The sequence below is a fragment of the Anolis sagrei genome, chromosome 2 (assembly GCF_037176765.1).
Source record: "Anolis sagrei isolate rAnoSag1 chromosome 2, rAnoSag1.mat, whole genome shotgun sequence".
Taxonomy (NCBI): domain Eukaryota; kingdom Metazoa; phylum Chordata; class Lepidosauria; order Squamata; family Dactyloidae; genus Anolis; species Anolis sagrei.
In genome coordinates this window covers 117,034,689-117,046,906 of record NC_090022.1, presented here as the reverse complement: position 1 = coordinate 117,046,906, position 12,218 = coordinate 117,034,689, and the positions used below count along the sequence as shown (strand labels likewise).

The following is a 12,218-nucleotide window of genomic DNA, read 5'->3' as shown; positions in this document are numbered from 1 at the left end:
CTGTTTCTATAAATTTTCAAGATTTGCTCAGCCGTTTCATGTGACTTTCCATCATATGGTCTTTAGTGACCTCCACAACCAAGAGCAGGTCAACTAGAACAATTGCATCACATGTGTGGGTTCTCTTGCCTATAAGAGCAATAGGGCCTTTGCTTTAGACCAGTGTCTCCCAAAGTGTGCTGTGTTGCCCCTCTGGGGTGCACTAGAACAAACCGGGGGTGGGAGTAGTAGTAGCTTGATGTGCAATTTCAGGCTGTTGAATAAAAATAAGGGGGCGGTGGAAACTTAAAGAAAAAAGTGGCATTCTCCAATAAATTAAAATATTTACTTTCTGGTACATTTCCCCCGGTGAAATTTCTTTTGCTTTGCTTTCCGAGATGGACAATACTATAACCCTTTGATAGGTGTGTATATTATTAGCTGTTACAATCAATCTGTTAGGGAATTTTCCCAAAATAGCAGAGCCTCCAAAAAGACAAACAGGATACTTAATTGAGCAGTCAGCTCACAGCAAGCAGAAGGTGAAGTGTTGTGTGGCTGCAAAATAATTTTGAGCTTAGCAGGCAAAAATGCAGAGTTCAATCTTTAAAGTTACCAAGAAGTTTATTTACAAATAAGAACTACATTCTTTGATAGGAAAGAATTGGGTCTAAGTTTCCTTCTAACTCTAACTTCTAAGTTCCAAAACAAGAGGAAAAAACCTCCAAACACTACATCTCTTCAAATAAACAGAGTAGAGAGAGGTCTGAATGCAAAGATAAAAACAAAAAGAAGTTAATAAAAGGCATGCAACATGAAGAGTATCCATTCTATTTATATATTTATATATTTATTTAAAACTTTTATAGCCCGATCTTCCCTACCTCCGTAGAGGGACTCAGACAGGCTAACAGCAAAGATTCAATGCTAACAATACAATCTAAAACAGCATACATCAACAGAAAATTTAAATACATACAGAATAAAATACATATAAGCCAATTCGCCAAGATAAAATCATGTCCAACTCAGTCTGAATATGTGGTCAGTAACTCGGGTCACTTGCCGGTGTCAGGTCATATTCTGGGAATGCCTCATTACATAGCCAGGATGTCACTGTTTCCTTAAGGTCAGGAGGGAGGGGGCAGATCTAATCTCATTTGGGAGAGAGTTCCATAGCAGGGGGCCACCACAGAAAAGGCCGTCTCTCCTTCCCACCAGACGCGATTGCGAAAATGGCGGGACCGAGAGCAGGACCCCTTTAGAAGATCTTAACAGCCTTGATGATTCATAGGGGAGAATACATTCGAACAGGTAAACTGGGCTGGAACCATATAGAGTTTTGTAGGTTAAAACCAGCATTTTGAATTGTGCTCGGAAGCAAATTGGCAGCCAGTGGATCTGGTGCAACAAAGGAGTTGTGCGCTCCCTGTACCCCACTCCCGTAAATAGCCTGGCTGCCGAACATTGGACTAATTGCAGCTTTCGGGCAGTCTTCAGAGGCAATCCCACGTAGAGAGCATTGCAGTAATCTGTATGGGATGTAACCAGAGCATGGACCACCGTGGCCAAGTCAGACTTCCCAAGGTATGGGCACAGCTGGCGCATTACATTTAAAATCAAATTTTTCTTTGATTTTAAATGTAATATATCACATATGTATGTTGTAAACCACTCCGAGCCTTTGGGGAGTGGTGGTATATAAAATTGATAAATAAATAAAACTATGCAAAAGTTCCCCTGGCCACTGCCGAGACCTGGGGTTCCAGGCTCAGCAATGAGTCCAGGATCACTCCCAAGCTGCGAACCTGTGTCTTCAGGAAGAGTGTAACCTCGTCGAACACATGCTGTAACCCTATGCCCTGTTCGGCCTCACGACTTACCAGGAGTACCTCTGTCTTGTCTGGATTTAGTTTCAATTTGTTCGCTCTCATCCATGCCGTTACAGCGGCCAAGCACCGGTTCAGGATTTGAACAGCCTCCTTAGTAGTAGGTGGGAAGGAATGACAGAGTTGGACATCATCTGCATACAGATGACACCGTACCCCGAAAGTCCAGATGATCTCACCCAACGACTTCATGTATATGTTGAATAACATAGGGGACAATACTGAGCCCTGCAGGACCCCACAGTACAATGGCCGTGGGGCCGAGCAGGAGTCAAATAACAACACCTTCTGGGAACGACCCTTGAGGAAGGACAAGGTGTCTTATTTACAGCAATGTATTTCTTTACCATGTTGTAGGATGAAGGTAGAAATAAGTAAAGGTAAAAGTTTCCCCTGGACATTAAGCCTAGTTGTCTCCGACTCTGGGGGTTGGTGCTCATCTCCATTTCTAAGCCAAAGAGCCGGCGTTGTCCGTAGACATCTACAAGGTGACTGCATGGAGCGCTGTTACCTTCTTGCTGGAGTGGTACCTATTGATCTACTCACATTTGCATGTTTTCAAACTGCTAGGTTTGCAGAAGCTAGGGCTAACAGTGGGAGCTCACCATGTTCCTTGGATTTGAAGCATTGACCTTTTAGTCAGCAAGTTCAGCAGCTCAGCTGTTTAACCAACTGTGTCACCGGTGGCTCCATAAAGGTAGAACTTTGCATATTTGTATGAAGGTAGAAATATGCATACATAAAAGTATGCAAATTTGTCTTTCTGTTTGTTTGCTTAAGAAAGGTATATTTTCAGAGGGGCACTGAGGAGTTTTTTTTAAAGGAGGCAGTAGGCCAAATAAGTTGGGGAACCTCTGCTCTAGATGGTAAATGTCAATAATCTGTACTTTAGTTTGCCCAACTTATAATAATGAAAGCTAAAAACATGAGTGATAAAATCAGGCGGATATAATACAACCCCTTCTCCATAGGAAGCATGCTCTCGTGGTGTTCAGTGACATCCTGGCCTTCTTCTAGAGCCAAGTGTTTCTTGTTCTGTTGCAGCTCCCCATCCAGATGTTTCAGAAATGCCAGGCTGTCTACTAGAGTGCTGCTTTCTGCCAAGGGAAACGGAGTGCTCTGATCATTCCCCTTGGGCACCTCTGGAAGAAAATGAAGAGAAGCTGCAAAAATGTGAAAGGAAGTGATGGCCTATCCTGTTGTTAGTTCTTAAGTAGACCTTTCAATAAATGGAATCTACTCTAGTTGGGAATAATCATTAGGATACCCAACTATTTCTGCCTATTCCTAACACCTGAGAATTTAAAAAATGGGTTTTGTTGATTGGTGTGCGATTTCTCAGCTCGAGACTGGTGCTCTCTTCTAAGGACACGTAGTGCTGTGGTACAGGGAAGATACAGAAGCATTCCGAGAAATTTAAGGCTCTGTAGTAGTGATGTGCGTGGGGCAGAAAATATAGTCCTGTCCTTATGCTATTGCCAGCTCGCCTTAGAAAGTTAGGAAGTGACATATGTTAAAGGGCGGGTGTGCAAGCAGCCATTTTGTGGTGCCCAGAGAGCAATAGCACCAGTGGGGAGGCTATTTGCATGCAAGTGTCCTGATTGGTCATATGCAAATGAGTGGGTGCCAAGATTTGAAAGCGCGGAGAGGCAAGGATGACAGTAGTAGAAGCCTGGGAAGTTAGTGAGTTAAGGTCAGGGAGGACGTTAGCTGGAAAACTACTGGAAAATTAGTCAGAGAAATAGGTTGAGGAAGCCTAATTGTACATTCTGGTGTGGTTGGTCAGTGAGAAAGAGGGAGGGAGGACGTTAGCTGAGAAGCAGCTGGAAAATTAGAGGAACAATTTAAAGATAGTTGGAAACCTGTTTTTATGTATTATTATAACAGTCCTTTTGGGAAGAAAGAAAAGATTGAATGAAACTCATACTGAAACATTATTTTGTAATCAGCAAGCATTTGAACGCCTGTAACTATTATGCTTTTGCCACAAGAATGCTACAAATAAACTGAGTTACTGTTTCATTTCAAACAAAGCCTCTCTCTCCATAAATCACCTCCAACCTGAGAAGTCATAGAAGGAAGAATAATAATTAAACAATCTTTTATTCCTTGGTGTCATATTTGCTCAGGCTGGCAGCCTGCCTCCTTCCTGACCGTTTTGCATTGCTGGAGGTCCCTTCCACTACGCAACAAGTTAGAGTACCTCACATATTTCAAATGTTGGCAGCGGTGGGATGATAAAGAAATGGTCCACCCTGCCTGAAGATTGTTTTGCTTTGTTTTGTTCATACTTCGTTTCACCAGCTTTATTAAAAACCCTGGGAAGTGATCTTTGGACAAATTTCAACCTCTTTATAAGGTGAAAGATTTTACATGAAAGTATGTTTGCTACTGTTAAACTATGACAAATAAATTACACACAAAACCTCCTTATTCGCTAAAGTTGTGAAAAGTATAATTATTTATTTGAAAGATATTGCTATAGATTGTGCAAGGAATTAATTGATTTGATTTTTTTTTGCATGAATGTGAATGTACATGTATGTATGTATTGTATTCTTTACTAATTTTTATTGAGTTTTATTAAATTTGTAGTGGCTTTTAGTTCATTACAATAAATGATTGAGTGACTGAAGTTTATGTGTGTGTTAGAGTTCCTTGCTAGAGATGTACAGGAGAATATGGGAGGCCAATCTAGCAGGGAACCACAAGTTTCCATGGGAAGGAGCCATGCCAATCAATTCAGTATAAACCTGCTGTAATTCTACAGCGTGGATTCAATTCAGGCCAATTAAAAACAGCATCTACAATATATCCAAACTAAGGACCTTATCAGATAATCTTCAGGCTCCCTTTCCATGTGCTTAGGAAACAGAACCCCACAAGAGGCCATCAGACGATGTAAGGACACTTCCAGTGGGACTTCTTAGTGCTGTTTCCTAAGCAAATGCATGGAAACAGAGCCCAAAGATTGTGTTCAGGAGTCAGTTGTTACCCGATTATATGCAGCAGAAGGCAGTGGAAGGCAGGGAAAAGGCAGGGGAAAGTGTGGTAAGAATGTTGGATAGGTGGTCATCCCAGAAAACAGGGAAAGATGGGAGGGAATGATGTAAGATGGTTCCCCCTGCTTTCCCCCTGCTTATCTGATGAGGTCCTTAATAAGCTTTGTGTGAAAGGGTCTCATTCATATTTCCCAGCTGCTTTTCTCTTCCATTTTTATTTACCTGTTGACAAATGCTTACCCAGACAAGTAACAGCATCCTCAGATACTTTTTTCTCTCTTTTCTTACATCTATTGGCACATGTTTCCAAGGATGGGAGCTTCGACTTCTTCTCCCTGAGATACAGCTCAAAGGCATTCTCCAAGATACCAAAGATCAAGAGCACAAACATGCCGGTGAAAAACTTTGCTACATCAAAGAAGAAACAAGAGTAGTGAAACAAAGGCAGCTGAAAGCTTTTCTTAATAGTTTGATCGCAGGAACATTGTTTCACAAATTAATATGTTGATCACATATCATGAGTAACAATGTGAAAAGGGTCGTGGGCACAAATATGGAAAGTTCTGGATTGGCTCTGTTTGTGGAGAGAAGTAAACAGAGTCAGATAGTTTGAGGGACCTGAAGTATCCTCCCTCTATGTCTACCTATCCTGACCCCTCTTTGATGTAAACAAATACTCCAAGGGATGCTTCTTCTTCTTCCCATAAGTCCTCTTAACCTTCCAAGATGTAGCTAGGTTAGATATCCTATCTTAGAGTGCAATTCTATACTAAACCCTAGTTTCTTGTTCCAAGTCACTATCATATTTGCATCCTAAATCAAATTAGCTGCTGCATACACTCAGCAACATTTCTCATTAGTCATATTTCTCTTGCCTATTCCTCCCTTCTCTTCTTTCTTTCCTTCCTTCCACTCATAATCTTGAGATAGATACTCTTAGTAATGTTACTAATCATCATCAAATATTTGGGAAAGGAGAAATTATGAAGTTCCCAGAAAGCATTATTTACTCATTTAACCATGATGTGTACTGGTCTCATGAAAATCAGTCCAAGGTATTTGATAGTCCTTAACTGTTCAGACTGTCAGTGAGGGTCAATTCTTCAAGTAAAGGCTTTTACCTATTGTTGGCGGATCATCTGATGTTGCCGGTAGTTTATCAGTAAGAATCAGGGATAAAAATGTAACCTGCAGGATCAAAGTCACTTTGAAGGCAATCTTTTCTCCAGGACTGCCAAAAGCATAGGAAATTGCCATGTCCAGTAAAAAAAGAGCAAACATTGGAATGATTACCACTAATACATAGAATATGGATCGTCTTGACATAGTTATCTATCCAGAAAGAGAAGAAAGATATAAAAATAACAAATTTTACAATGCAGAACACAGCATTTTCAATACTAAGACTACTAATAACAATGAAAATCTTTCCATAGTTAGGTCTAATTCTTAGCAAATTAAGGTTGTGTGAGACAACTTGAATATTTAACTTAATGTGTTCGGCCTAAATATTCTATATTCTCATTACAATGAGTCATAGTAGGGGAAATGGTAGTTCATGGGAAGTCATTAGCTGAGGTTCAAAGACTTTCTGGAACAGCCCTGGAAATGGAGTGGATATGTAATTGTAAACGAGGAATATGGATGAAAAACTGGGCAATAATTTAATAGCCTAGGTAATAATCAAAGAAATACACAAACAACTATGTTTCTTATTGCTGTATCATTATGTTAGTCCAAAAAGAGAGCTGTTAATTGTTGCTCTCATTATCTATCTCTATAGGGCACAACAAGTTACAAACAAGCAACATAGATCCAAGTTGTAAGTGGGAAAGAACTTACAACTTTCTCATGGTGTGGGCAGGAAATCTGCATAAATATGTAAAATGTCTGGATATTTTAAAAGTTTGTGGGGAAATATTGTGTGGGTGAAGGGTTGCAGTAGTAAAGACACTATTGGAAAAATAAAATAAAAAATTCCCCATTGTTTAGAAATCAATTCTGTAGTATTTAGCTTAAAATCTGTGTGTTCGGTATATTAAGAATAGTTTGTCCAGACAATCATTACAATTGACATTTTAAAATTTTGTTACAAACAGAGCTACAAGTTCTAAAGCACAAGGAACATTGAATTGTAGGGAACCTCTTTGGATTTGCCAGTTCTGGGGGAGCAGGAAATTTTTTAAAAAAGAACAACCCCCCCCACACACAATAATTAGTAACACAAATAAAATTATTTTTGTCTCTATCATAGTGCAAGCAGACACTACACTTTCACTCTCACAAGAAGACCAAAATTAAAGGAAACCAAGATCAGCAATTTCAATGATCTAGAACTGCACATAGCCTTATATAAAGGTTTTTTCCCGTGACATAATGTTTAGAAATACAAACCTTTAGCTAAAATGAAGGAAAAACTTTGATGGAGGTAGATTAACTATTCAACTAGTTAATAACAGACAAGAAACAAAAGTAAAAGTTGGCTAAAATAGCATTTGAATCCTGCATACAACTATTAGCTAATATGTATGCAGGGACAACAAAAATGAATATAAATCCATAAAAGAAAGAACCAAAGACCTCTGCCACAAGATTCAAGTAATAAAAGGGGAAGCTAAACCAAGATTATGAATGCTAAATGGTCAATGAGAAACACATTCTATAATCAGGACAAAATAAAGTGGGGTTTAAGAAATATACTGAAGAACCAAACAAAAGAGATGAACAATGTTAGATTCTCTCAAAGAAGAATCTCTTGTTGAAGACCGTACAATTTTAGAAAGTGAAGTGAAAGCTATTCACACTTGGAAGAGGAACACCAGGAAAAAGTGCACACCAGTAGGTCTCGTTCAGAATGTATCCTGATTTTTTTTAATGTCAATAAATATAGAAACAAAATCAATGAGCCACAGACTAAAAATGGTGTCAACATATAAGTCAATTCAATTGATTAAACATCTCTACTCAGTCAAAACTATATAACAATAGGTTTAGATCAATAGGTAAGGAAGTGTTCCACAGAATTTCAGATGAAAACAAGCTTATATCTAAGCCTCTGAATGTGTAGACTCTTCTAATCTTAATCAAAAACTGTGAATCATTCTAAAAGAAATAGGATTACTTTAATATATACGTGTTCTGATATAGAAGCTATATTCTGGAAAAGGGGCCACTATCACATGCTCTGCATTGATCGATGACTGAAACAACATATAGAAAATTTAAAAATTATTTTGTATCTTGATCTTCAGTTTTAAATGTCTATAGTTCTTCCATGGTCATTATATTTGACTTTATCTGCACTTCTGGTTTTCTTTATTTACTTCATTTAAACTATTTATTGCTGGTCCTTTCCTAAGAACCGCTATGACATTCCTGGGGCTGCCATAAGTCAACAGGCAACTTAATAATTGCACATGCACACACAGACCTCATAAATGACTGCACTGCAGTTCAATGAACCATAAGACATATAACGATTAATGGTCCTCAGCTCTTCAAACTTCCATTCCCCATTAGAGATGTAATATTTGTGACTATCTTGACTTGCCGCCTTGGAAGTTTTAACACTCTTCAATAAAATATTCTCATCTAGAGATAAGAGAAGACAAATGATACTGCGTTGCCACTTCAAGACAATTTAGTCAAAGTGTGCTTTCATGCAGATGATTTTTTAAATCATAGTGAAAAGGCACTGTGCAGCTAATTCTGTCTTTTTTTTTCCTTAATAGATTTTATCTTGGAAGAAAGCAAAAAACAGAAATAATGAGAACAAATCAAAAAGCAACCAGCTGAAGATGTCACTGTCTGTTCCTCTCCAAAACTTCCAAGAACGAGGTAGTTGTTGAATTGCACAGTATATACCTCAACCAGTATCTTGTTGGTGAGTTATGCTGGTAGAAAACCAAGTTATGCCACCATAAATATTGCGGAAACCGAAGAAGGAGATACCCAGTATCTTAGTGAGCTCCATTACCACCCCTGACCTGTCCTCAATTTGGCTGCCATTGCCCAGCTGAAATGGAAACACCTAATATTGCCCTTCAGAGCAAGGCTTCTCCTTCATGTCTTCATGACATTAATGAAGCTGGATGCTGCCCAGGTTTAGCTGCCTGGCCAGTCTATGACCAGAAGGGCAAAGCTTTGCCTGAGAACCTTCTACTCCTGCACAGCTGAAAAAGAAGCTGTCTTCATATCTTGGGACCAAACATGTAAGCATGCTTTATTCTCTAATCATGGTCATTTTTTTTATTTCATGTCAAAAGCATTGCTTAAATAAGTATAAAACTGATAAAATAGAGGGAGAACAAGTGGCTAAATAATTTTAGACCAAAAACGGGTGACAGCAACCACATTGTCTGTAGCTTTAAACAGTTCTTCCTCTGTGCATGAGGCAGGGCATTGCGGACAAGCATACAGATGCTGAGTTGTTTTTCTGCTTCACAGTCGCATAAGGTAGAGGATTCTTCTTGGTAGTGGCATTTTGCCAGGTTGTCTTTTGATCTGCCAGCTCTGCTTCTGAATCTGTTCAAGGACTTCCAACTTGCCCATTCTTGGTTTTCCCCTGGAGACAGACCCTTGCGGAGGGCCATCCAGTTGGGATTTCCTGGTTTAGCTGCTCAGAGGGATACTCCTGCTATTGCTGGAGGGACATTAAAAAGAGTGGTGGTTCTCAAGAAGCTTTCCCTTGATTTGAGTCTACTGGAAGGAGGCTGATAGCCACGCAGGATGGCTTTCACAGTGTTCAACCTTATTTCTTTCACAGCTGGCAGAACTTCCTGTTGCACAATGGAGGGGGGGGGGGGCAATGCCAGTTAGATTATAGATTTTATCAACATGTACAGGTTTGAGACATCCTGGGATTATTCCACATGTTTCAGTAAGTGCTATATTCACCTGCTTCATGTAGGCAGACTTGCGCCAAACAGGGCAGGCATACTCCGCAGTTGAGTAAGACAAGGCCAAGATCTATGTTTTTATTAATTTTGGGTTTGCACCTATGAGGCCTAAATGAAGAATTGCCAAACAGGAATATCTCAGACTATTCCAAGAGAATCCATACAGCTATGAGACTATAGCAGCAGCCCAAAAAATTATCTACAGCCATAGCTAATGTTAAGAAAGACTGCTGGATATTGCTCCTTGAGAATTTTGATATGTCCAAGTGTAGCTGAAGACAATTACTGAGATGCCTGGTGACCCTCCAATCAACTATGGACAAGCAAATGCAACCAGACCAGAGAGCATACCAGCTAATTCAAAATAGAGAAACCAACTGCAGCAGAGTAAAAGTGAAAATCAACAGGACTCCAGAACTTGAAACCCACCAGTTGTCATCTCTCCTAAACCTGAAAGAACTCAGAGAAGCTATTAAGTAAAGTAAAACTGGCAAAGCACCTGGCTTAAATGACTTAATGATGGAGCAAATCAAACACTTGGGCTTTTGAATTTTTACAATCAATGCTTGGCACACAAACAGATTCCCAGACCACGGAGGAAAACTAAGATCATTGCCATTTTAAAACCTGGTAAAGATGCCTCCAATGCCAGGAACTACTGACCGATCTCTCTCATATAAAGTATATGAGAGGATGCTATTAAATAGATTAGGACCTGTTATTGAACCCCAGCTTATTGCACCATGGTCAAATAGGATCATGGCATTCCTCTGGAAATAACAATCCGCTGTCAATAAAGAGCATATATCCTGTAGTGCTGGATTGATATAGGTATCCATTACAAATACTGCAGAACTCCTAGGACTGGGAGCACTTATACTCCAAGTTTGAACTTCTGCAATTTGCTGTACATTAGGCTACCTCTGTGCCAAGTTTGGAAACTCCAGTTAGCTAAAAAAAAAAAAAAAAAAAGCAGCCAGATTGGTTATTTAGGAGTGAGCATATTATGCCCATAATAAAATCTACCCACTAGCTGCCAATTGGTTTTCAGACAAAGAAAAAAGTATTGATTTTTACCTTTAAAGAAGCCGGTTGCATATTGGGAAGGATTGCAGGCATAGGTAGAGAAAGAGAGGAAGTTTAGAAATGAAGCAGGGTTTGAAGTGGGGGTGTGTATTGAAAAAGTACGTGCATGACAGGAGGAAGCCAAAAACCAGGACAGTTCAGAGAAATATAGCTGTGCTTAATTGGGTTACCTTGATATACTGAAGCCGTCATTGTTAAGTTGCACTTCTGTTTGTCGAAAGGAAAGGCATGGACATCTAGGTTGCAGGAGGAAGTAAGCCGATATGATTGAAAGAAAACCATGTGACCCGTGGAATTGATGCTGACATAAGTACTGGCTGTGTATTTGTTTTCATCAGCTCTAAAGACATAGTAAAGTTAGGAAACAAAGTTATTTTCAACATAACAGATAATTGATTACATTAGGCTTCTATGTGAATCCCCCCCCCCCAAAATCAAAATAACCTTCACTGAGGATATGAACATGCATAGAGAAAGGCTTCATGGATTATGCAGTAGTGTACTAACTGTATTATACACTTGAAAAGCAGGACAAAATACTTAGAGCCAATAAATATTTTCAGATATGCTTAACAAACACCTTGTGTGATGGAACCTTTTATGCTTGATTTCCAGGAATGGGCTCTTTCAGGTGGGGCAAATGTGACACTCAATTGCAGTATTTTATTCTTTTTTAAAAAATCCAGACAATATTTCTGTTGTCCTGTACTAATTTCTGGTAATTTTCAGTACCAGCTGAAACATTTTATTCCCATTCTTGAACTGGTTTCTTTTGCATTTGAAGAATTAGCAGAAATCCTCTCTTCTTCTCTTTCTTTCTGACATAATTTTTGTTACGTGAAACAACTGTTTTGCAAGATCACTTCCACAAACTCACATTCCCTTTTTATGTAAACCAAAGCACTGGAGGAGCCTGCCTACAGCAGGCCTGTCTATGTGGAGGAGAGCATGCTCGGAGGACACAAACACATCAATAGCTCAATTCCTTAACCATTATAGTTCTAGAGAGAGAGAAATAAAACTGAAAAGGAAATTAAGGAAGCAGTGGGGGGGGGGGGGGAACAGAAGGAGTGCAGCAAAATAATAATAATAATAATAATAATAATAATAGTAATAGTAATAGTAATAGTAATAGTAATAATAATAATAATATGTTTGTATTTTGCCCTATCTCCCCAAGGGGACATGGTGGATTCCAGCAATCAGTGCAGCAATCAGCTGTGCTTACTTTCAAAATGCTATCTGAAGGCATCATCAAAACATAACAAAAACTGTCTCACCGTTCATCTATGAAAATCTCTGGGACCCAAAACACGTTTGCAGGAAGAGTGATAATGGAAATGTTACAGAAGTTTAAAGGATCC

At 39.2% G+C, this 12,218-nt stretch overlaps 1 protein-coding gene across 1 annotated transcript; it reads right to left on the bottom strand.

Moving 5' to 3' along the window:
* Positions 1–798: 798 nt before the first annotated feature.
* LOC132765552 (5-hydroxytryptamine receptor 3A-like) lies at positions 799–11,189 on the bottom strand. Its single transcript, XM_067465549.1, has 5 exons — positions 11,025–11,189; positions 8,301–8,461; positions 5,992–6,202; positions 5,111–5,278; positions 799–3,010 (listed from the first exon to the last, which is right to left on the bottom strand). Exons 1-5 carry the CDS (start codon positions 11,134–11,136, stop codon positions 2,757–2,759), a joined length of 906 nt encoding a protein of 301 aa, XP_067321650.1. The 5' UTR covers positions 11,137–11,189; the 3' UTR covers positions 799–2,756.
* Between the last annotated feature and the right edge of the window lie 1,029 nt (positions 11,190–12,218).